The sequence below is a fragment of the Pristis pectinata genome, chromosome 3, assembly GCF_009764475.1.
Source record: "Pristis pectinata isolate sPriPec2 chromosome 3, sPriPec2.1.pri, whole genome shotgun sequence".
Taxonomy (NCBI): Eukaryota; Metazoa; Chordata; class Chondrichthyes; order Rhinopristiformes; family Pristidae; genus Pristis; species Pristis pectinata.
Genome location: NC_067407.1, coordinates 44,057,944 through 44,084,411, shown reverse-complemented (window position 1 = coordinate 44,084,411; position 26,468 = coordinate 44,057,944). Strand labels below are relative to the sequence as shown.

The 26,468-nt window shown below is 40.4% G+C and overlaps 1 protein-coding gene across 2 annotated transcripts in view; it reads right to left on the bottom strand.

Moving 5' to 3' along the window:
- The window catches only part of pla2g4ab (phospholipase A2, group IVAb (cytosolic, calcium-dependent)), a 114,571-nt gene that overhangs the window by 27,129 nt on the left and 60,974 nt on the right, over positions 1-26,468 (bottom strand). Inside the window, exons 6-12 of one of the 2 annotated variants that reach the window (XM_052012191.1) lie at positions 22,400-22,437; positions 16,220-16,364; positions 14,426-14,562; positions 13,302-13,524; positions 8,532-8,646; positions 7,077-7,214; positions 5,410-5,505 (exon numbers count right to left, since the gene is read on the bottom strand). In XM_052012191.1, the coding sequence (XP_051868151.1) occupies positions 5,410-5,505; positions 7,077-7,214; positions 8,532-8,646; positions 13,302-13,524; positions 14,426-14,562; positions 16,220-16,364; positions 22,400-22,437 (892 nt within the window). The remainder of the gene's footprint in view (positions 1-5,409; positions 5,506-7,076; positions 7,215-8,531; positions 8,647-13,301; positions 13,525-14,425; positions 14,563-16,219; positions 16,365-22,399; positions 22,438-26,468) is intronic. The other variant, XM_052012192.1, reaches the window with a different exon arrangement.

The window sequence follows — 26,468 nt, the reverse complement described above, 5'->3', positions numbered from 1 at the left end:
GCATGTCTGTTTGCATTCCTATGTTGTTTCCATGGCAGTGCTTTAACAGCACCCTAAGCCACAAAGCCAATCCTGTAAGTTCAGTGACACAGTTTGAAGTTTACCAGCTCCTCTATTTTCATTGAAAAAAAATATCTTTAACATAGTTAACACTGGAAAGGCTTAAGTTATGATGTTGAAATCAAGCTTATAACCTTTTTATTACCATGGACGATACACAATTCCACATATCCTTCCATAAACAACCATCTAACACAGCATGCGCACTTTACTTAAAGGGGAAACAGAAGCCCCAATTGGGACATGGAGTGGAATGAGATGAGCGAGGCAAACAGCAGTGACAGTCCCCCTACCCCACTCTCAAATTTGACCCCAATCAGACAGCTGCTGGCTGAATATGGGCAGGCAGTAGCAGTCAGCTGGTGAGCAGGAGCGGCGTTTCTGGCAGCAGATGGCTGCTGGCTGGTGGTTGTCGAAGAGGCTACTGACACTTCACCATGGGCAGAAGGTTCAGGAGGGTCCCATGAGACGGAATGTGAGAATCCGAAGCAGTCGAAGTCTAAAACCTTCCTGTGGGCTTTGGAGGAAGAGAAGCTGCAAAATCTGCTCCCCCTGTCCTGATCAGGTTACACTGAAACATGATGCGTTACAGGCTGGGAAATGTTGCGTGAGTATTTTCAGGATTTTCATTTTTATTTCACGATTCCTACAGATGCAGTTTTTTTTGCATAAGGCAACCAATCTGATGGAAAGTCATCTCTTCACAGATGCTGTCTACCAACTGAGTGGTTCCAGCATTTTCTGCTAATATTTCAGCCTTTTGAGGTTCAATGGGCTCACTGCCTGTGCAAGGGATTTTTTGGGACTGAACTTCTAAAAGTTTCTGTAATTGTCATCATAAGTTCCTCAAAAACACCAGATTAATGTGGTGAAACACAAGGTAAAGATCAGCAAGGGACAACCACCCAAGTGGGCATTAACCAGTACAATTGCTAGCTAAAGTGGTAAATCCCAAGACAGGGAGAGCTGGGGATTGGCCAGAAGTGTTCCCAACCCACCCCTTATCAAAAAAAATGACCAAGATCAGATAAATGACTGTCAAAAGAGGAGTATAAGCTTGCAATATTAAGTGCGACATGCTTTGTGTTTTTTTTATTAAGTGTGGCGTGCTTTGTTACTTGAAGTGAAAGTGAATTAAGTCAGTGTCCAAAGTGACTTAATCAACTATTACTTGAAAATCATATAACTGCAGATGCTGGAAATCTAAAATGGTAAGAGAAACTGCTGGAAACACTCAGATCAGGTGGCATGTGTTGAAAGAGGAACACAGAGTTCATGGTTCAGAGTAAAGACCCTTCATGAGAACAAAGTGGGTGGAGGGTCTTCAATCCTAAATGTTAAATCTGTTTCTCTTTGCTAGATGCTGTCTGACCTGCTAAGTGTTTCCAGCATTTTCCATCTTTACTCAAATGTTACTTGTTTCATTAACAACAAAGTTTCTGATTTACATTTATCCTCATCTCGCTAACATCTGAATTGCTTCACCTTTCATGTAACTGGTTCTGAATATTCATTCTGTTTAAGAGATTACCCAGTTGCAGCCCTGGGACTTGGGGATGTGGGATTATAAACTGTTGCTGGAGCCAAACTCTAGACTGTAGAGAACATACAGGGAGAAACCAATGATGTTGACACAAAAGAATCTTGAACAGAGACTTGGAATTTATAACAGGCACTAACAATCAGAAACTGCACATTGCTTTAGCAGTGCAGCTGCTGCTTTATGGGTCTGCTATCGTTCAAATATTGGTGCACCCATTCAAATAATGAATCACCCAAAAAGACAAAAGCTGCCATCTGTTACATAAATTAACATCTAACTCCTTTAATTCAAAGACTACATTTCATCTTGACATCATAAGGCTGCTTATACTTTAGACAAACAAATATGAGCAATTCCAATTTTCCACAAGATACAACATATAGAAATCCAAACTGGGATGATGATTATTTACAACTATACCCAGATACTAACAATCACATCTGCCAGCATTTGAGTTGGCATTTCATTACTTCAGCTGTTTTGTTTTTAACCAAGCATAGCTTATTGCTGGTGCTTTTTGTATTCATCGACTATATGACTGTTGCACAGCAGAAATCACATCAAAACAGTCAATTTATCTGCAGACTGATTAATTTGAATTAACCCTTGGTTTCCCATGGGATAGAGGAAAGAAAGATATGGATTTGTACCAAGACAGTCATCAAACAAGCCCGAGGGAAAATGCTGCTGTCACTGATTCATAGCAGAGAATGTTAACAGAGACTGTTAAAGGGCTACAGTTAGGCATCACTGCACCACAGTAACTGCAGAGGAAAGACGTGTATTAGCGGATGACAGCTGCCCTCTAAGTAGTTTTGTTTACCCGAAACATTAACTGTTTTTCCCATCCACAGATGCTGCCTGACCTGCTTAATATTTCCAGCTTTTTCCCATTTTTTTGGGGAATATACGCAGTTAAGAGAAACTATTCTTAATCACACGAGACCAAATGATTAAAGAGGGAATACAATGTATAGAATATAGGGAAAAATAAGAGAAGTAGTTGACCATTTGGCCCTTCAGACTTGCTCTGCCATTCAATATAATCATGGCTGATCCTCCATTTCAGTAACATCTCCATCCCGATACACATTGATGCCTTCTGGGTCTAAAAATCAATCTAGCTCCTTTTTAAACATATACAACAACTTGACCTCTACAGCCCTCTGTGGTAGAGAATTCCACAGGATCATCTGTTTCTGAGTGAAGACATTTCTGCTCATCTCTGTCCTTAATGTCTAACCCTGCATCCCAAACCCATGGGAAACAACTTCCCTCCATTTGGCCTGTCAAGCCCTTCTATCAGATCCACCTCTTTTTTTTTAAACAGCTCAAGTGAAAACAGACCTCACCGTTCCAATCTCTCCTCATAGAGAGTCCCAACATCCATGGAATCAATTATTTGAACCTTCATTGTACTACATCTGAACCAAGTGTATCTCTTTAGGATTGGAGACCAAAACAGCACACAATACTCCAGATATGTCTCACAAAGGCCCTGTAAAGTTATGGGAAGGAAACCTATTTTGATAATTCACAGAGAAGATCTGTTAGAAGTGCAGCAAAGTAACCTAAATGGGTAAATTCTAGAATGCTGTGCCATAACATTTTGGTTTATTGGAACCCATGCCATAAGGCCACTGAACCAGAACCCAAACTATGTAATATGCACTTTTCAGCTGGAACAGCAACAAGAAGTGGAGTCCTGACTGATTTTTCACCGCCTTATTCAAGGGACACTAAAGATATTTTCAAGCAGCTGTTCCATAATTCTCTACTGACATCAACAAAGACCAAGACTGAACTAAGACTGTCAGAGAATGTCTGGTTCAACATCATACGGGGCAAAACATTCATTCAGTGTGAGAATAAATATTTCTACATTGTTGTAAATGGAGAAATTATAAAACTGCAGGAAATGCCAAAATTCAACTGGCATGAGAATTTAAGTTCTTCCTTGATGGAAGTCCCTGTGTAATTTCACATGCTCAGCTAATAAATTTGACTTTGTACACAGGAAGCCCTCCATAAAATTTATGCAATAAATTAATGAGTGCTGTCTGACATCTACAAACACTGTTTATCACTGTTTAAAATCCTTCTAATTGGAGTTTTGTAAGAGACTATTAATAGCACAGCACTTTTCACGACATCATCTGCTTACTACAAGTGACTGCATTTCAAATAGATTTCACTGCATGTAAAGCATCACGGAAATTCTGTCATGGGGTATGTTCTGTCCAAGATATCTGCTCCACCACAAGCTTTGTATCCATTTGTGGGCCCACTTACTATGCCCCCAGCAAACATGGCAATTTTAACAATGTGATAAAACTTAAATATTCTTTAAAATTTATGGCACTGAAAAATTAATTTAGTAACTTTGGAGTCTCGTTTCTTCAGATTTCAAATATTGCTGACGTTTTTAAAAAGTTTGAAGTTATTCTTAAATCTTTTCCTGTAAGGTTTCTAGAAGTTTCTAGGCTCCTAGAAGTTTCTAGGCTCCTAGAAGTTTTAATGTGCAGTACATTTATACCAACCACACAAGAGAAGTGTTTTAGAAAACTGATTGCATTCACTTCCTGGGTCTTAAACAAAGCAAATGGTTTCCAGGCCCTTTCTGCATGCAACATGCTAACACATGGAGATGCCCAGCTGAACAGTTGCAACCATCAGGCACGTTTGAAATTCAACTGTTCAACGGTGGCTTGTGGAGAGGCTAGAGAAGAGGTCCTTAGAATGAACTCAAGGCTACTTCAGCAGGACTTACAGGAGATCTGCCCAATCAGGTCACAGATCGTGGAGTCATGCACTGGAACAAATCAGGGAGTAGATGTCCTTCAAGTTCTGGACTTACTCCCTAGCACATCCCTCAACCTGATAATGACCCCAAGTACCACTCACACCACACCTCAAAGTTGGACTCACCTCCCCCCAACTTCACCATTGAATTACAACTATGCCCTGGAGGGACCTTTAAGCTCCTGACTACTTAGACTTCCCATCTGAACTCCCTAGATGGGCCTGCAGGTCTGACCTGTAAGAGAAACTTACAGTGGTTGACCATCAGACAAAAAGTGCATCGGCTTACTTTGTATCGCTCGATTAATGCACCTTTCTTGGTGCAGAAGGATTTTCAGGCCCATCCCCTTTCCTCTTAAATCTCCCTCCTCTCACTTTATTTCATTTTTTCTGTTCATGATTTTATATTGAATGAAATATTCTGATTTTATTATCTGGTTTATAATTTGCTTGTCTTAATAAAGGATACTTCAATCCATTTGGTTACTTGGTCTGCTCAAAAGTGCCAAAGACCTCTAGAGGGCACTGTGCTGACATGGCTCTCTAATTTGCAGAAGGTAAACCAAGCCTTAAACAACATGTGTTGCTGAATGCATCTAGTTTTCTGCAGAAGTACATGATTTCCCTTTGAATGATTAAATACAACTTTTTGAACTAAGGACAACAGATAGTTTACTGATACATGCAAGGGGTCCCGGGGAAAGGATCAATCTTTGTCCAGGTCCTGTAAGAGTGTGTTCCCAGAAGGTTACAAAGAACATTTTAGCCTTTGCAAATGTTCCTGAAAATTCGTTTATATATATTATACACAATATAAATCCTAGAAGTGTAGAATATTTTGTAAGGAAGCTGCAGCAAGGTAACAGTATCCTGCAAGGATTCTCTGTGGCTGTTGCACTGTTTGATGGGTTGGGAGTGGGGGATAAGAAAAAAAAATCTCTTAAACAATAAAAGCAATTTAAAATCTTATGCTGGGATTAATGATTGAATAATTTGTGGAGTACCTAGCTCTTCTTCCATGGTGGTGGTGCCTTGGTTGTTGGAACTGCTTACTCCAAGCACTCTGTTGAATAATATGGAAAACGCACTGCCCCAAACACCTATCAATGCAATAAAGGAAAATAAAATTAAAGCAATTATGATTTCACTAAAAAAAAGTTAATGCATTTATGTATAGTGACAGAGTGGGAGAAATTCAACTTGGGTGAGAGTGAGAGTATTGGCTGCCAGCTGTACTTACAACTGACATCTGGTTCCACTGAAGAGAATGGACCAAATACACAGAGGTGCATACAACCAGCAGCCAATACTCTCACCTTCACTCAGAACCCAGTGACCAAGGACAAATTTATCCTCAACTTATGTGCCACATCAAAAACTGGATGAGACCATTTGACTGAATTCCATGTTATGTAAATCAGGTCAATGAAAGGACTCCTTTGACACCCTGTCCCTCCAGAACACAAATCTTATTGTAGTCCCATTGTTCTTCAATGAAGATAATATTCCTGCCCCAGTAACTGAGCCAGTGTGAAGTCAGATTTTGTGCACACAAAGCACTAAATGGTATGGCTCAAGTTACCCATTTCATGCTCCATTGTTTGGCTGTCAAGTACTGCATTCTGGAAAGGTAGTTACAATGAAAATGCTCAACATTCAATAGGACAGAAGAGGAAAGGGAGCAAAATGTGCATCCTTTCCTTTCAATGGCATATGTTAAAGCAAACTGCAATATCAGTAAATCATTTCCAAAATTGGCAGTTATAAATAGTGTAGCCCTCTGGATGAGACACAAGGCAAGGATCATTGACTTTAAATGTGCTAGCTTCAAATTAAATTAAATTCATGATGAATTACTACTTCCACCGCAGCTAGGTGATTGGGAGTCCAGTGCTCCAGTGGGAAGAAAAGACAGATCAGTTTGTAGTTTGTTGCTACTTTGAACTGGGAAGTTAAAAGTCTATTGACCTCAATGAACATTAAAGATCAGGAAAAAAAAATACATAATGGAGGATAAATCCACATTGCCCACTTTCATCACAAGGTCAAAATTAACCCTTGTTCTTTCTTTGTCCCATGTATTTTAAGGAAGACAGAATATGAGTTCCAGTAACTTATTCTTATAGGGAGATAATTTCATTGCCAGCTTTGCTGGACAGTCCCAGCTCAGATGTGAATTATCTGTCCAAGAAGAGCTAGAAAAGGATTTACATGTGGCATCCCAATCATTTCCCCAAAGCCTTTACCAATCATCACTCCATTTCCACTCCTGATGTCCTTGGTCCTATTCCTGCCAATAAATCTCCCACCAACCTTGATGGTCTCCCCAACACCCCTCAATCATCTTCTCTATTATCTCCCCTGAATCCCAATCAATACCAAATCTCTTTAAGCCGAGACACTGGGCAGTCTCGAAAATGGATTGCTAGAGAAGAATTGCTGGAATTTGTGGTGGGAGCTGTGATCCGTGCAAAATTTATCTGGAGGCAAATTCTGCTCATCCATGACCAGACTCTTGATAAGGCTCCAGAGAAGTCTAGCCAAGTGCAAGTTGATTTAATAAGTGATTTTTCTTTTTAGCAAGTTGGCTTATTGGAAATTTTAAAATTAATATTTGATAACAACCTGTTTGTATTGTCCAGAAAGCCCATTTTCCAAGGAATTTTCTTACCCATTAAGAAATGAAGTGGGTTTTCTTCATATTTCTTTACCACTGTTCCCATGAAGAACTTGCTGCCAAATATGCTGGGGTGCATGAATGTTCCATATTTTGCCATTCCAATCTCATACGGACTGAATTCCACCCAATCTACAAATTAAAGCAGCAAATTTAAGGAAGGAAGGAAGGGAGGGAAAGTCATTGTGAAAGATTGTTTGTTGATTCAAGACAATATCACTGATTCAATCCACCACATAAACATTAAGCACCCCTTTTAGTGTTGGTCAGTATATCCATAAATCTCTTCATTTAGCATGGGAGAATATATTTCATCTAATAGTCTATTTTTGTAGTCACATGGGTACAAAACAGGGTGAGCCTGGATCACATATGAAACAGAAACCTTAGTTTGCACACATGAATATCTAATCTTGCATTCTGATTTCAAAACACTGGCAGGATTTTCAGACCCAGTAATGGTTATTTTTCTAGGTTTTTAGTTACAACTCTGAGTATTCACTGAAACCTATAAGACATTTTATTTTAAACATTTTTATGTCATAGGTCCTTGTAACAAATTAACCTGCACTGTGGATTCTTAAATCTGTCAAATAGATTGCAACTATGAACTGAAAGACTCAAAGGAATAATTGACCCAGATTTTGCATTTGTAGTCATGGCAAAGCTTATCAGTATTCTATACCACCATACTTGTCAAAGTGACAATAACCTCAGAACTACATGCTTTGTTCTCAAGTGATTTAGCCCATCTACACTGGAATTATGGAAATCACTTGAATTAGTGAGAACTTAGGTTAAGAACTAGCCTAATTGTAAATTATTCTTAAAATATTACTGCTTAGTAAACTTTCTGGGCTTAAAAAAGTAGAGATGAAAGTTATTGCCACAGTGATCATTAGATCTTCAAGGGCAGCTTTCTTTGAGGTCAGCAGCAAGCACTAACACTTCGAAGCTGACTGCAAAATCCAAATCGCTCAGACACATTTCCTTGCTTTCACAAAGGAATTATTTTTAAGTTTTGATATATCTAACAAAAAAGTAAGTACATTTGGCAGATCTGGGCACTGACAGAATGAATGCAAGATTGGGTAGGTCTGAAGATCTGAAGCCTGTTGCATGCCTAAGGAGGAAATTCATGGCTCATAATGCACGATGTGGTGGGTTTACTTTGTCATTTTGAGGATAACGTTCATGGTCATCAGCATTTTTCCACAGGTCCAAATACACAACTCTGTTACCTGACAAAATTGGTTCATAGAAATGATGAAAATAGAAGGAATACAAGATATAATAAATTAAACAGAGCTACTAAAAAAAATAGAAAAGTAACACACACCCCAATTGAAGAGCCTGAAGGTTAACTGTGGATTATAAAGCAGCAGCTTGGTTATGCAAACATAACTGCTGTACTATTTCAGGTATAATTACCCAATAAAGAGGACCTACCTGCAAACATGAGTTCAGAGACATCTGGCTTTACATGTAAACAAGTGAATAAGGGCAATGGGCACTGCCCTTTGTGGATCTTCTCTTTCAGCTCACTCATTTTATAATTCATTCTCTGCAATATAATAGAAAATAGAATATAGTTTAAAGTATCTAAAACAATCAAAACACATTGTTCAGGTAGAAATGGATCAGTGATTTCAATATCACATTCTCCTTTTCAAGCTTAAACAACAATCGATAAGTTTTACAGTTTCATTAATTAGTTTTTTTTCTCTGGTTTATCTACCTTCCAAACCTTCACATATTCTCTCTCACTTTCAATCACAAGCAGCAGTTTTTGCTGATGGTTATCCCTCAGCAGCCACAACACGGAGTGTGCCTGTCGCTCTGGTACCTTCTGTCCTACTGCTGAAGATTGTTTAGGTATGAGTGAGGTAGGAAGGGTAAGATGCAAGCAAAATATTTCAGAAAATAATGGGTGTTTCAGTGCTGGAGGCAGCGGAGAGCAGGGCTACAGAATAATGTCAGATGTCTAAGATTCTTGGAATAATAACTGCCAGGGCACGATGCTGAATGTCACAGATGGAACTGTTACTGAGCAAGAGACCTCAGGAGGAGAAATGATGCTAATGAAAAGGTACACTTAAACACTATGACTTGACAGCTAGTGAAATTTAAACAATGCCTTACTGTGGAACAGGATGTTGTGCTTCATTTGTGTACTCTCTGGATAAATATTTCAAATCAACAAAAATAAAACACGCTAAGAAATAAGCTTAAAGCTTTCAGATATTTTTGTTATATGGGGACCAAAATTTCTCCTTTTCTATTGCTGAATCACCCCATTTGGATTTAGAATTAATGCGTCACCTGGACCACCAGCCACACAAATTTCAACAGGGGACAAACAAATGAGTAAGAAATGTAAATGAAAAATGATTGAGTTCTTTGGGGATTTGAGAGCAAGATTATAAGGGCTAATGTGGCCCATGAACCAGAGCACAGAATGTCACAAGTCCAGATCAGCTGACAAAACAAAACCACAAAGCAGTATCATCTCACCCAATTATCCAGCCAAGTTCAAACCTTTAAGATTAATGATGCTTGTTAAATGCATACATGACAGCTATTTATAATTGGCTGTGCTTGCATGATGAGATAAAAAGCCACATGACAGAGTACGTCAATTACACCAAGATAGACAACAGTGTAGATAGGAACACAATGAGATAGCTTAATAGAAGGGCAATTCCACCTGTGACATTCAGCACTGTATCCTACCAATTATTCTTTGTTCATTTTAAAGGGAAGGGCAAATCTATGGCAAATGGATATCAATGGAGGCAAATATGAAGCCATCCAATGTGTAATTGACAAGGAGGATACAATTTGAAGGGATCAGGCCTGCCTCTGGCTCAGTGGGCTAACCACCACTTTCATTGTGCAGTATAAACAAGACTCAGCCTAAATTGTGATACTGCAGAAACCGCAAACTCTGAAACATCAGGCCTCTACCATGATGATCAGCATCATCCAACCCACTCCTGAGGCCTCTGGCCTCCCCGCAGGCCACGTCCCCCCGGGACCCCTGGCCTTTCCACCAGCTGCATCCCCCGGGGCCTTGCTGTCTGTTCACCCAGACTCAACTGTGTCTGCAGCAGGCCCTATAAACCAAACTAAACCCCTCCTGGAATTGGAGCAAATAATTGCAGCGCACCAATAAATGTGCATTGAAAAAAAACAATAGTTTCTAAGATAAAGCACTTCACAGACATGCCCTAATGGCATAATTGAAATATAAAAAATAAAGAGTAAATATGTTTATGTAGCTTGAGCAGTTTTCCTCCTCAGAAATCTACCACCATAAACAGAAATAAATATTACTCTTCCGTAACTTTGGTGTCTTGCTGACAAATCGGCCATTGTTTTTTGATGTTTATCCCTCAAGTTTAGTTAGGGCTTTATTTCTGTGATCTTGTGGTTACAATTTGTAAACTGGTTAGGTTACAGTTCTATTCTGCGAAACATTTATGTTGTATTTTACTCTATTTCTAGGAATTGATCTTCCATGCACAGACACCACACCCATTTGCCATCAGCCACGAGATTGGTCACCTTCTCAGTTCTACCAAAGTTTCAGCAAGTGGGTGAAGAGGGTGAGATTGCACATTCATTTCGATTGAAGAGTGCTTCTGCATCATAATACTGCATAAATTCCATGGCAGACTTTGACAGAATGCAGATGCTTGTAATAATAAATGGCCAGTCTTTTGGACAGCTCTAATCTATGTGCAGATTTCATAATCAGACGCATTATATCATTAAAGTTTCAGCTTGATAAGTGATTTCTGGTAATTGCACAAGTCTAAGCACATGAATTATTTCAAGGGATAAAATAAGATCAGGTGTCGCAATGCAGAATTACCTCATTGCTTCTGATGCAGCTAGCACCCCAACTTTCCACTTCCAGTTATGTGTCGCATGCTGTGGCAAAGGGTCCAAATTGTGAGAAGCTGCTCAAAGTTAACCTGCACCCTGAAGGAGAGGTGGAGTGTGGATGGAGCAGGTGGTAAATGTCAGCAATGACATTCTTCTAGAAGCATTATTCCTCATTGAGACTGTAGGGAAGATTGCTTCCTGAACCCACTGCATTGTTAAGACATCCCCTCTGCCTTCTCCTCCCCATCCTCCAGTAGTGTCATGCACTGCATGCCCTCTGCCTATTCTCCTGGCCATGCTGCATTTCAAACCTGTAGATACTTCCAGCTCTGGCCTAGGAGTAACCCAATGGACAAAAAATTCATGGCCATGGTGACCTTGAAAACCAGTGACAAAGCTGTCCTTGCCCTGCTCCTTAATTGGAGTTACAGCTGAAGTATGTAGCCTATTTTGGCACAGGTGCCCTTGTTGAAGAATGACTTGGTCTTCTTTGAGGATTAGGTAGGAGAATTGCTCTTTGAACACACCATCTCTGCTTTCGCTCCCTCCTCCTCTTCCATCTTCTATCAGTTGTTCTATTCTCTGTGCCCGCATTCATTCCACCAGTCATGCTATATTTCAGGATGAACGCTTGCTACTGAATCGGCCATACCATGCCCCATATACTACAGCAAAATTTAATGAACTCTACATAGTGTCAAAGATTTTCATACTTTTGTGACTGTACCAATGGAAATCAGCGCTTCTACCTTCTTAGAAACTTAAGGAGATTTGGCACATCACCAAAGACTCTAACAAACTTCTACAGATGACCATTGAAAGTATCCGGACTGGTTGCATTATGGCCTGGTACGGCAAATTCAAATGTAAAGGAACACATGAGGATGCAGAGGGTAGTCGACTCAGCCCAATACATCATGGGGACATCCCTTCCCACTGATGAAAGCATCTACATGAGGAGCTGCCACAAAAAGGTGGCATCTGCCATCAAGGATCCCCACCACCTGGGTTATGCCCTCTTCTCGCTGCTACCATCGGGCAGGAGCTACAGAAGCCTAAAGTCCCACACCACCTGGTTCAGAAACAGCTACTTTCCTACAGCTATCAGGTTCTTGAACCAACCTGCACAACCCTAATCCTACCTCAGCAATGGAACATTACGGACCCCTAGCACTACCATGGACTTAGTCTCTGATTTTTTTTTGCACTGATGTTTGTTTTGCAGTCTTTTCTTCTTCACTGTCTTGTACAATTTATGTTCTGTGTGTTGTTGTCTGAATCTACATACCTGTGATGCTGCTGCAAGCAAGTTTTTCATTGTACCTGTACCTAACTATACTTGTGCGTATGACAATAAACTCGGCTTGACTTATCAAATGACTACTAACCTAAAAGTAGCCAATGACTCCCTTAAATCATGCTGGTGAATTAGGTCCTTCCTGTTGGTGTACGTGTGTTCATCTAGACGTGATTAAGAGAAGTTAGCTGAGGTGCTGCCATCAAGTCACATGACACTGCATGATCTACCTACTCAATATCTGTTCCATTAGCTTTGTGCACAGCAGCATTCCCACCAATGTGGTGTCCAAAATGATTTGCCTCATGTATATTTGCATGCTCACTAGAAACATTTTGGAATCAAGATGGTAAACAAGGCATTCAATTAATTCACGCATTGGATTTGAATTTTGAGGCCTTGTTCTTCTTTAGTGACCTCTAAATGCTGGCGAGGTTCTATTGATGCAGTTCAATGATGAAGGATAGAGATGGTATCAAAATTTCCTGTCCATTGCTTATTCCATCAGCTTTTTCCTGCTCCCAAGGATGCTAACAACAGTTTATGTTAAGGGCCGACTAGAAATTGAGCAATTTTTCCCAGCAATATACAACTGAAAATCACTTCCCTCTGGAGAGCTGAGAACAACTACTTCTGATTGCTCCGTGTCACCCTGAACATTTTCCATTAGATATCTCTGTTCTTGCAACTCGTTTAGAACTACGCCTTCTAGTATATGTTGTCCTTCTCTTTCCTCCTATCAAAATGTAACCCTTCGCCAGGCTATACAATCCAGTAACTCTGATTTTTCAGCACTGAATTTCATCTCCCCCTATCTGCCCATTCCAAGAGCACATCATGGTTCATTATGCATCAAGTCTTTCACCTTAATCTGTGAAACAGGTTTTGTAAATGGAAATACAACCAGTAACTCAGGGCATGGAGTTTATTCAAGTCTTAGGAAAGACCTTATATTTGAGAACTTCTTCAGCACAATACCCTCATGGGCTCTGTGCTCCGATATTGTGAAACAAGAAATGTTCTCAACTTACATTTGGAATCAGTGTTTCACCGATGAGCATTCCAAACACATCAGTAAAAGTGACAGGCTGTCCTGAACTCTTCTTCTTCCACAGGGCCTCAACATATCGTCTGATCTTCTGAGGGGTCAGCAAGAACATTGGATTGTGGCTGACATTTTCCATTAGCTCCTTGTTGATTTCACCAGGTCCTTTTTTTGGAAAGTCCGGGTGAGAATATAATGTTGACATGTACCTGATTTGGGGTGGGGGGGGGAGGGGGGCGTGAGGGGTGGGGCGGGGAGGAGACGTGGAAGAGAATAATTCAAGGATCTTTCAGTACTTCCATGTTTTCCCTTTTTTTGCACTGGTACTCTCTACTCGGCAACCAGCTCCCTCTCCCCAGCCTTCCCAAAGAAAGGAAAATCTAACACGTCCTCCTCAATATCCAATGAGATGTGCACAGCGTGTCCTAACAAATTCTGGCCTCGTGATACTGCAGACTTTGGAGCTGAACTGTGGAATTTTTTTCAGTTGCCGAGTTCATTGATATGATTACACTTCTTATCAAATCTGAAAAATGCAAAGGATCATAATTAAAATATCTAATGTGCTAAAATCAGTGAAATATTCTGGGTTTCCAGCTGTAATCTAACAATAACATTAAAATACAATTCCTTAGTCACCACTCAGAAATTGCTCATGACAGTCTTCCGAAAAGAGAAAACTGCCAATAGATACCAAAATATTTCAAGGTCATTCGCTATCCTTGTATGGTCCCATTGGCAACAGCAGAACCATCCTTCTTGCATGATGTTTGAAGTGACCAGTATGTGGCTATCAGGGTTGAACCCAACTACATGGATGTTTCCAACAGGAAAGACAATACTGTGATTAGGATGGGTGAGTGGTTTTATTTCCCCATCTTAGCTATTGAATTAAAGCCAACAACATTGCCTTCCCTCAATGACTCTACTGTGATCAGCTAATTTAGCACAAAGGTGATCAAACCTGGATATATTTTGACCAAAATACCCTAAAAAAAAAATCACACTGCAGCTGCACTTATTTACTTGGCTACTAACAGAGGCTCAATAAGTCTAACAACACAATTTTATTCAGGCTACCATGAGAAGGTCTCTTCACGTGGAACTTACCAAGTAGAACCAGAGAGGCCTGCGATGTAGGTTGCACACTCAAAGACTCCAGATTCCACCAATGCCTTCATTACACCAGAAAACCCAACCATCGCTCTAAATCCTCCTCCAGAACCCAGAATAGCTATTGTCGGCACCTGAAATACAACCAAGAGTCTAGCATCATGGCCTCTTCAGCCGTGGTTCCAGAGACGCTGCCAGCTTAGAACCTTGCATTCTGTAGTGCAGTCCTACATTTCGCCTTATGCACTACTGGCACATCTGACTTCAGTCTCCTGAGGCCTAATTACCACTCACAGACCATTCCACTTTACAGGATGGCTGCAATAGCCATTCTTTCAACACAAGTAGCCTGCGGGTCCGTGAGAGATTAATGCGGCCATGGGGATCACACAGGGGATGAATACATGGCCTAGTTTGTGTCCAGTGTGATCTGGCCCAATGCTGCAGGGCACAAACATAGCAATCTGAATAAATATCACTGCAAAGCCTTTTAGCAAATACATTTTTGTTGATTTAGCCTCACATACATGTCTTGAACTGGACTGACAATGGAGGACATTTGTCATGGCAAATTCAACCTGTAGTGGGTTCATGTAAACATTTCAAATATTGTGTTTTAAGTTATTGCAATTCACTTCTGGATTCTTATCACACCTGGACTATTCTGAAGTGCTGCAAAATGGATGGGAATTATTGGAATTCTAGTCTGCACTAAACCCTGTCACATATTTACCTCTTGCCCACGTAATTTAACATACATCTACTTCCACAAAGTTAACCTCCACCTTAACTGCACTGAGGGACAGACAACTTGCAGGTAAGAACAACATAGAAGTGACATGAAGCTGACCAGAAATAGCTCCGGATATGTGAAGTCCACTTCAATACAACATGAACTCTTTTATCTCAGATCAGCTGCAGGCATGAGAATGGAAAGTCATGCATCTATGCAAGCCAACATAGATCAGACACCTTCACAGTCCAGAGGTGGAACTAGGTATACTTCAAATAGGTTATCTTACAAAAGATATAGTGAAGTCATTGCATATGAATAATCATCTTAGTTTTACTCAGAGATTGAATAATGGTATTGAATAATAATACTGCACACAATTTAAAAATCAATCCTGGGTTACTTTTATAGGCCATTTGAAACAAGGAGCAGCTGGGGAAAAAAAAATATAGCTTCAGGTATGTGGGAAGTTAAAACAGGAGTATAAATGTCAATTATGGCCTTTTGTTAGAAGTCTTGCCTTGGAGACAAGAGCTAGTTGAGTCCAGCCCCAGATTTGATCACATAATCCAGCAAATACTTCAGTGAAGTACTGAACCAGAGGTGCTCTGATAATAATCGCTCAGGGATAATGAAACTGGTTTGTGCATCAATTTAATTCAGATGAGATTTAAACCAAAACTCACCAGCTTCTCAGGTGGCCAGAAATGATCCCAAAATTCATTTGGAAGAGCAGGGAAATTCTCATGGTTTCCTGCCCAATATTTATCCCACAATCAACATCAATAGAAGAAGACAATTTGCTCTATTATTTCAAAATGCTGTTGCATCACTTGCATGCCAACAATAACTGCCATTTAAAAATTAGTTTCAGAACCCAGGATAGAAACAGGTAACAAGCTCCATTCATCATGAAGCATATTGGAATAAAGTTTACTCACCCTATCTCCAGTTTGATAAACCAGTCCTATTCTCCATAATGAATACCAAATCCCAGACTTAGTACCCCAATACAAAGTCTCCAGCAACAAACAGTTCTTCACAAGCTGATAGTTTACCTCCCGGATTGATTGTGGTGCATTCATGGAATTCTTGGGGCCCAAGAGCTTCTTGATTCCCTCCATAACATTTTCCCTCCTCTTCTGCCTGAATGATTTCTCCTCATCACACAGTGCCATGCTGAATCGAAGATCAACTGAAGAACTAGAAGGAAATTGAGAGTGATTGCGATGAAAGGTGATATGAAAGATATTACAGAGTTGGTGGGAGTTGCAGCACAATCCTTTGAGTATGGATAAAATTGTAAGCAAAAATCCTAAATTGTCTTCAGAGAAGCAACAGCATGTTCAATTTTCCCTAGTTTTGCATAAAATTCTTTAGTGAGAAGAAATATATACAATCCCTTGGCTGCTAGAATGCAGAAAAATAGGAGCAGAAGTTGGCCATTTAGCCCCTCAAGACTATTCTGCTGTTCAATACGATCACGGCTGATCTTTTGTCCTAATACTCTATTTCTTCTCTCTCTCCATACCTCGATTCCTTTGCTGTCAAGGAATTTATCTCCCTCTTAAATATATTCAGCGAGTTGGCTTCCACTGCTTTCCGCGGTACAGTGTTTCACAAGTTCACCTCATTCCATGTGAAGAAATTTTTCCTCATCTTAGTCTTAATGTATCCTCAGTCTGTGACCCCTTTCCTAAACAGCAACCCCACCCCTGCTCCACCCAAGCCAGGGGAAACAGCCTGCCAAGCTTCTAAACTCACGTCTATTAAGGCTGAGTTGACCCATCTTTCCTCATGAAATAGTTCTGTCATCCCAGGAATCAGTCTGTGAACTGTCACTGCACTCCCTCCATGGCAAGTTTACCCTTTCTTAGTTAAGATGACCAAAACTACTCCAGGTCTGGTCTGGTCTGGTCTCAGCAAGGCCCTGCATAATCACAGGAAGACAATTCTTGCTATTGCACTCAAAACCTCTTGCAATGAAGGCCATTATGTTCTTAACTGCTTACTGTTGCCAAAGATGCCAAGTTTTTTCAGCACTCTTGTTCTGGTGTCCTGGGAACTAATGCCAAAGGCCAGCCACAGGAAGAATGAAGCAATGACCTTTGAAGCCACAGAGCTGAAAGAAAAAGTTTATTGGAAAAGGACACAATAAAATGAAATCTACAAGGTGAACAGGGGTAGAAAGTAGCCTATGGGCTCAAAATAACACAAGTAAAATTAAGATATATGCTAATAATGGACTTGCAAATAAAGTCAAGGTAGCGACAGGGAAAATGACAAAAATATTGATTAGTTACTTTAACTCAGGGTTTTTTTAAAACTCTGAAGACTGAGGTAGATGTTAGAAGAAAAACATCTAATATTATCAACATACATCAATGAGTGCAAAAGTATTGCATTTCGGTAAGAAACAGGGCAGGACTTGCACGGTAAATGGCAGAGCCCAGGAGAGCATTGTACAACAGAAAGATCTTGGAGTTCAAGTACATAGTTCCCTGAAAGTGGTGACACAGATAGACAGGGTGGTGAAGGCGGTGTCTGACACACTTGTCTTCATTAGTCAGGGCATTGAGTAGAAGAGTTGGGATGTTACAAACTGTACAAGGACATTGGTGACACCACACTTGGAGTATTGTGTGCAGTTTTGGTCACCTAGCTATAGGACAAGTGTCATTAAGCTGGAAAGGGTGCAGAAAAGATTCACAAGGATGTTACCGGGACCGGAGGGCTTGAGCTGTAAAAGACTAAATAGGCTGGGACTTTATACCTTGCAGCATAAGAGGCTGAGGGGTGACCTTTTCGAGATCATATGTAAAATCATGACGGGCACAGATAAGGAGAATGGCACAGTCTTTTCAAGGAAATGTAAAACTAAAGAGCATAGGTTTAGGGTGGGAAGGGAAAGATTTAAAGGAGATCTGAGGGGCAACTTTTTCCACACAGAGTGGTAGGTATGTGGAACAAGCTGCCAGAGGAAGAGTAGATGCAGGTACAATTACAACATTTAAAAGACATTTGAACAGGTACATCGATAGGAAATCTTTAGACAGATATGAGCCAAATGTACTAGCTCAGGTAGGCAACTTGGTCAGCATGAGGTGGGCTAAAGGGCCTGTTTCCATACTGTACAACTCCATCACCATGACTCCATATAATGGCAGGTAGAAAAGATAGACTCGAGAGATAAGCAATAAACTAGACAAGCTTAAAAAGGATAAAACCATGGAATGGATGGATAGGATTCATGAGAGAACACACACAAAAGGGATATGCAAATTTAAACAGAAAATAGAGACTGAAAGGATTAGAGTGCAAAAGAACTAAAAAGGACAGCTAATATTGGCCCGCTATTCAAAAGGAGAAGTAATGAGTCCAAGGGACTTTATGTCAGATAAATTCATGTCAGGATATTGGATTATTTACTTAAAGGTACAATAGAAAAAACATTTAAGGGAAAAAAATAATAAAGAATAAAGTCAGCAAAGATTTCACATGGAACTTAACTCTTCAACAACCTCATTGAATTCTTTGGAAAAAGTAACAAAGATGGATACATGTAATGCTGTAGGTGTAATTCACATGAATTTACACAAAGCCTTTGATATGGTATCTTGTGGTGAAATGACTAAGATCAGAACATGAGGAATCAGGTAATAAACAGCCTCCTGAGATTTGTGTTGATTTCTATTGATAGGACATATATTAGTGTCACTGCCTCAAACATAATTTAGCTATTAGTATCATCTAAAGAGGGAAGCGTGTTCTCAGTTGTTGAGATACTAAAAAACTGCAGATGTTGGAATCTGAAGCAAACCACAAGTTGCTGGAGGAACTCAAGCAGGCCAGTCAGGATCAGTGGAGGGAACAGACTGTTGACATTTCTGGCCAAGACCCTTCATCTGAATTGAGAGAGAGAAGAAGAGGATGCCCAGTTATAGCAGAGTGGGGGTGGGGGGGTGGTAATTCACAGCCAGCAATGATAGGTAATGCCTTAAGGATCGATGAAGTCAGCAATGTTGTATGATGGCCAGGCCACAATCACGTTGGCTTGTTTCAGTAATGCCATAGAAGCAGACTGGCAGGCACAACAATATCAAGAGGAGGAAATTAAAAGATGTAGGACTGAGTACAGGATTGTTCATCAAAGTCAGATGAGAGAAAATCGGAAGTTTACTTAAGTCCTGACATACAATCTAAAGGGAACAGGAAATAGCAATTGAGTGATATACTCTGACGTGAATGGAGGGAGGTTTACCCAGCCCTGAGTCAAACCAATATAAAATAAGTTTTCAAAACCTTCCTAGCAGAAATTATTTGGCTCAGGAAACTTAAAAAAAAATTCTAAATCAAAATAATCTTAAGATATTTTAAGAAAATACAATATTCTGCAAAAAGGTAATGATAGCAACATTGGAAGCTGCTCCTAAAAGTAGATGCACTATGAGAATAAGAAAGTAAATTCAGTCTGAAGACTGAATATTTCAGCTCAAAGGAGCATTGTGGCAGCATCAGGCTGTTTGGCACCAGATTTGGTTAGTAACTGGAAAGTTGCCATGTTGGCTGCCACAGCGAGTTCACACAGACTTCAGAAAGTGAGCAACTTAGAATATGTTATGTTTAAAAAAAATCCAAAGTATTACAAGCTGCAACAACAGATTTGACTGAATTTCAAGAACATTATTGTACAAAGTCCTTTGTAAAGACAACTTATAAATCTCTAGCCAGATGAAGGGTCTCGACCCAAAACATCGACTGTCCATTTCCCTCCATAGATGCTGCTTGATCTGCTGAGTTCCTCCAGCTTTTTGTGTGTTGCTCATAAATATGGATGATTTTTATGAAAGCCTCTTTCAGTTTCTATCCAGCAGGGCAATGTGGTCTCTTTATATCTTGTGTCTTTTAAACACTAATTAGCCTATGTGGCCATGGTGGAATAAATCTGAGACCAGCCTCTGTAACTTCCCTGAAGCAGTTCCCATTCCACATACTTCTGGTGTTGTTGGGGAGATGGAATGAATGCAGCTCTTAAAAATACCCAGACTAAAAAAAAGATCAATTTTTAGTCTCGATCTAAAAGATTTCTTTAAGAGCATTAGCATTATGGTATAGAATGTAGAAATTACAATAAGTTTTTTCCAGCACAAGCAGATCCACAATTAAGAGGTGACAAAATATCAGCTGTAATGTTTTTAGTATCTTTTAATGATCCATCGTAAATTTAACCAGGTACTGGTTGTGTTTCATCCTTTTGCCGATCTTGTGGTTAGCTTACCGTGAAATTTTGTGGGATAAATTGAATCATGTTGTTCTGGGAGCAACTATTAAGGAACGGTTAGTAGTCACTCATCAAATAACGATGTTTTGTTAGCATTATGGCGTGAAGAATGAAAATCAATTAATCTGAAGGGAGACTGAAGGGGTAAACAGAGCAGTGAGGAAAAGAATAGTAAAGAGTTTGTGAAAAGGCCACATGTGAAGTTTGACCTTTTAGGTCAGGCAGAGAACAGGATATAGGAGAAAAAAAACATGCTCTCTTGTAATACTGTATAAAGCAGTGAGGAACAACTGACCAGCTGGACTTGTAACTCAGCGGGAGAACTTGAGAACAATTCCCCTGCATGCATGTAAATAAACCACTTGCATCTTGAGACTGAACTGCTAAGTGCTGATTCTGTTATTTAACACTGTCTGCTTAGTCGAACAGGTGGAAGAGTTTCCCATAAGTCATGTTGCTCTGCTTACTTTACATGGAACTGACCTCTCTTCAAGGTAATCCCTCTTGCTTTTGCTCCTGCACCAGTTCCTGGAGAGCTGAACCCACAGCCCCCATTCTGTCCCTCTGGAACAGCAACTTCCTTCCCTACTCACAATCCTCACCCTCAGGACCTTGACCACTTGATTATCCAACCTGACCCATACCACCACCTTCATCTCCACCTCTCTCACGTGTCTCAGCACACAATCAACCCTCATCCCAAAGACCCTTATGGGCCTTCTGAACTTTCAATCAGCAATCCCTACTCCTCCCCTTTACCCCAACTGTTGCAGCCGCTAGTCTTTTAACCAGTGCCCTCAGGTCCTGACTCACTGACCCTTGCAGCAGGAGCCAATTTATCAAGTCTGGAAATGTGCAATGCCTTTGAATCACGTTGACATCTGGAGACCTTCAGCACTACCCAGTATTATAAACAGGTCATGGGTCTATCACATTACTCTGTTTCTACAATATTATAACAGCATTCTCCAATAACCAGGACGACATTTTAACATATTGTACTAATTTTTTTAAATGCACTTCCTCTGTTTCTGGTTTTCTACCTGGAGTATCATATCTTATTCCCTCTTCTCACATACCTGTTTCTCATGGACGCAAACAATCCCATCTTCCTAATCCACCTAACTCTGAATTTCAATTTCACTTTGCAATGCATTCTTCTCTACCTCACCACCACTTCTTTTATTTCCTGCTCTCGGTCCCTCTTCAATATCTTTCCACGTTACTTTTGAACCTCATCTTTCCCCATCTCCTTATTGCCACCTGCCTTCCCCTCCATATGATTAGTTTTCTGTATAAATCCTACTCCTTAGACATAGTAAACCTCTAAATAGGGACTGGATGTCTGACTTCAAAAATGGTGAGTGCATTAAATCCACACATCCTGGTTAGGTTATTGTCATCTCTTGTCTCACTCCTCCATACCATACTTGGACATGACTTCCCTTATGTGACAGCATAGGAGATCAACTTGTAAAGTGCCCCAGTTTTCCTAGATCCCTGCTCTAAAGCTACAATGTAGTTCACAACTCTAACGCCAAACATGGTCATTCTGCACACAAGCTCACAAATGTCAGCAGGCAACCACATGCAATAAGGTAAATATGCAAGACTGAAAACAAAAATAACATTGGGTATTTCACTTGCTTTCTCATTTCAAACACTTGTATCTTTCATGGACCACGAATTAGTACTTCCAGAGTTTTCTTCAACTTCCTACTGTAGCTTTGGCAACAACCCAAAGAAAACAAATGTACAGGACCCTCTGCACAATTTCTCCAGGGCCTACCACTCTTCTGTCCATGCTGCAGCAGAAGATTGCTGAACCACTGCGGAATCTGCTGAAGCCCATGAGATCCAAGGCAAGCTAACAAAGATCCGACACAAAGCATCCAGCTTCCCAATTCTGTCATGAAGCAAGCTTGTCTATAAATTCCAGTTTTATCAGAATACGTACCAAACTTCCAAGGACATGTCCAAAAATACTGTAGTCACCTGGAAAAGATTAAAGAAATAATTAATATGGAGCATGGTGCAGCCCAACAATTACTTATCAGCACACATGGGCACAAAGTTATCATGGGAACAGGACTACAAAACTTATAGTTACTCCAAAATATTCTCCACTTCACTCTCAAAAGCTGGGGTATAAACCCTGATTGCAAATCTTTGCAGGCTATTCTGCTACAGAATGCTTCAGCACCAAGCTCAATTGTGTTCATAGCCAGCACTCACACAAATATACCGAGTCATAAATGAAAATGTGGATATTGACTAACTTTGGATATCTGTAGACCACGGCTGATGAAGCTAACTGTAGTGCCTTTTACTACTGCACAAGTTGAAACCTGTACATTTAGTAGAGCAGGAACTGCTTGAAACTCTCTATCCTTCTTATTATCATCAAACTGAGTCATGTGAAGTTCTGACACCTGATATGCCTTATAATGCAGGAGTCCCTTACAATGTAGAAGGCTTTGCCATGGGGAATCTTCTTGGGTTTCTGCAGATTCCCACTAGGAAGACCACTGATGATATGATGATACATTGCTTTTACTGAGGTCACTGGACACTGACACTGGTTTGCCTCAAAGTTATAAAGACACCAGAGGAAAGCTTACTAACTGCTCTCCTCATTTCCCTGAGGCAATTCTCAATCAATAACATTTCACTGGCCAAATTTTGTTCGTAATTTGGAAGTTAAATTTCGCAGCCTTCCTTTATCAATGTCGATTTGTTAAAGGGAATTTAAAATCACGTAAGGAGTGGACAGAACAAATGAAGAAAAATTGTTCCCACTGGCAAAGGGGGCAAGTGATGGGGGACATAGTATGAAAACAATTAGCAAAAAATTTCAAATAGTGACATATATATAAAAACACAGAACAGTTGTGGACTGGAATGTACTGCCAGGGATAGAAATGAAGGCAGATTCCATTGCAATTTTCTAAACGTGAGCCATACAGGTATCTAAAAGTTAAAATTTGCAGAGCTATGGGGAGAGAGCAGGAGTGGAACTGGCTGGACTGCTCTTACATTGAGCTAGCATGGACTCAATGGGCCAAATGGATTCCTTCCATAGTGTAACCATTCTATGATTCCAATGCTAATCTATTTTATCTGAATAAGGCAGGAAAAACAACATAAGTTGTTTTAAGAGAAAAGGATAATATAAAACATGAAATTTTGTCACAACTAATCCTGGGCTTCAGGAATGCATCATTCAGCACTGGCAAACAAAGTGAATGCTCGTAGTTTTAGCAATGGCTTCTTCCAAAGAGAAGCTGGTTAGAAAATGTCTTGCTCTGATGCTCCTGGAAAGCAGCAATTGCAAACAGGTTAAGTATGGGTACACAGAAGATTATTTATTTATTCATTTTTCAGATTCAGATTAGTTTATTGTCATGTACACCAGGGTGCAATGAAATTCCTTGCTCACATGAAACTTAGGGTAAACAGTATACATGGAAACAATAAATACAACAATAAATACAGCAGCAAACAGAATGGTGCAAATGGTAGTGCAACCTGAAGTAGTGCAAAAAGAAATGCTAAAGTGACTACAATGAAATAACTGAGAGAGGTAGAATTAAGAGACTGAGAATATGGCAGCATCACCAGGAACAGGGATATGAAGAAGTGATTGGTTTAAAAATCTAATAGCAGTGTGGAAGAAACTGTTCTTGAGTCTGGTTATCTGGGCCTTCAACTCCTGCATCTTCTCCCAGAAGGTAGAAGAGAAAAAAGGGAATGGCTAGGGTGAGAGGCATCCTGAAGCAAGGCACTGTGAAGATGGAGATACACCGTGTAGAAGTTCAAGAGAATCTTTGTGGGCAAGCTGAATCTTCTCAGCCGCGTAAGGAAGTACACACGCTCATGCACTTTCTTATTCACTGCATCAGCATGGAGGGACCAGGTGAGGTTGCTGGTGATATGGATGCACAGGAACTTGAAGCTGTCAACCATCTCTGCAGCAGTTCCATTGACGAGGACAGGGTTGTGTTCACCCCCCTCGTACCTCCCACTTCCTTAGTTCAACACCAGCTCTTTTATCTTGCTGATGTTAGGGCTAGATTGTTGTTCTAACCACCACGACACAAGGTTTGCAATCTCTTTCTTGTACTCTGTCTCTTGGTTGTTGTTGATCCAGCCTATAACAGTGTTTTAGATGTTGCTGGCAAGGCCAGCTTGTATTGCTCATTCTCAACTGCCCAAGAGAAGAAGGTGGTGGAGAGTAGTCTTCTTGAACTGTCGCAGTCCTTCTGGTGAAGATACTCCACGGTGCTTTTGGACAAGGAGCTCCAGGATTTAGACCCAGCAATGATGATATATCAGATAGTGTCCTACTTGGAAGGGAACCTGCAGGTGGCAATGTTCCCATAAGCCTGAAGCCCTTTCCCCTCCTTAGTGGTGGAGATTGGAGGTTGAGGGATTTGGACATGCTATTGGAGTAACTAAAATGCATTTTGTGGAGTGGTGCTGTTTGATGGTATGATGGGGTATCAGTCAAGCAGGCTGCTTTGTCCTGAATAGTGTTGAGCTTCTTGAATGTTGTTCAATCTGCATTCATCCCTGCAAGTAAAGAGCATTCCATCACACTCCTAACTTTTGAACTGCAGATGGTGGACAAACTTTGGGGTGTCAGAAGGTAAGCCCAACACCGTAGGATACACAGCATGTGTTGACTATGGACTGATTGGGCTGTAGTTAGCTGGATTTTATTTGCCCTGCTTTTTGTGAACTGGAAATCAGCTTATTTATTTAACCCAGTGGCAGTTCAACTATTCAAGGCATTAATACATATTTTTCATTCTGATATCATGAAATCAAGAACATGGGCAGTCAGTCTCCAACTGAAGTTGGAGCTCTCCTTCAACTTCACTGTTCTATTGCTTTAAAATGGGGGTCTCTGTATAAAGGGCTCCCACAAATGGTGCAGTCTACCACTGTTGTTGGGAAACACAGATGAAAAGATATATCCAGAAGAAGGGGTCAGGTGATGCTGAGCTTAGATTTAAAGGATTAAAGAAATAAGGATAATCAGAATTCCATGGTTTTAAGTGCCAGGAAAGAAACTACAGTAGTCAATTCCCTTCCCACTGTACAAATTGTTTTACATGTACTGAATTCTTTGTGGGGAAGCTGAATGAAGCACATTGCTAGAATGAAATTGCATCAAACTGGCACTGCTCCTCACTATACAATGTGCTCCTTTCATTTACTTTGCATTCCACTTTCCTCAGACTTCATTTTGCTCATTTCCCTTCCCAACCTGAAGCAAGGTTGGCACTTACCCCCTATACCCCTATTGTGTTCTGTATTGTTAATTTGATAATTTATTCTCTTTCGCTCTTATGCATCTCCCTCTACTTACACCTTCTCCAGATGGATTGGCTATGTTTACCAAGCATTCGTCACTTTCTTAGTTGCACCAACAACATGTGCCACTTGGATTCTCTTGGTCCTCACCGCACCACAGATGAGTTCTTTGAGTCCTGATGAAGGGTCTCGACCTGAAACATTGATTGTTCGTTTCCCTCCACAGATGCTACCTGACCTGCTGAGTTCCTCCAGCATTTTATGTGTATTGCTCCAGATTCCAGCATCTGCAAAATCTCGTATAATCCCTTTCTTTCTCCATCCTTCCCCTTCTCTGGAACTTAAAGCACACTGTTTTTATCCTCACTTTTCCCATTCCAATAAAACGTCAGTCAGAAATAAAACGTCTGTTTTTCTCTCTCCACAGATGCTGCCTGACCTGTTGACTGTCTTCAACATTTTGCTTTTTTATTTCAGATTTCCAGCACCTGCAGTTTTCTGCTTTTCTATCAGGTTTTACTGACCCGGTTTGTTCTGAAACCATGTTATGTAAAGGGCCAAAATCGACCTTTGTTCATCGTCTTCACTGAGAACTATGGACTCAAACAAAACCTCACACATGTGCCATTACTGCTTTGTCCTCAAGGTCTGTGTCAGCTGCCTAGCTTCAGGACCACTGCAGGCTACTGCTGATGATCTGTGCCATT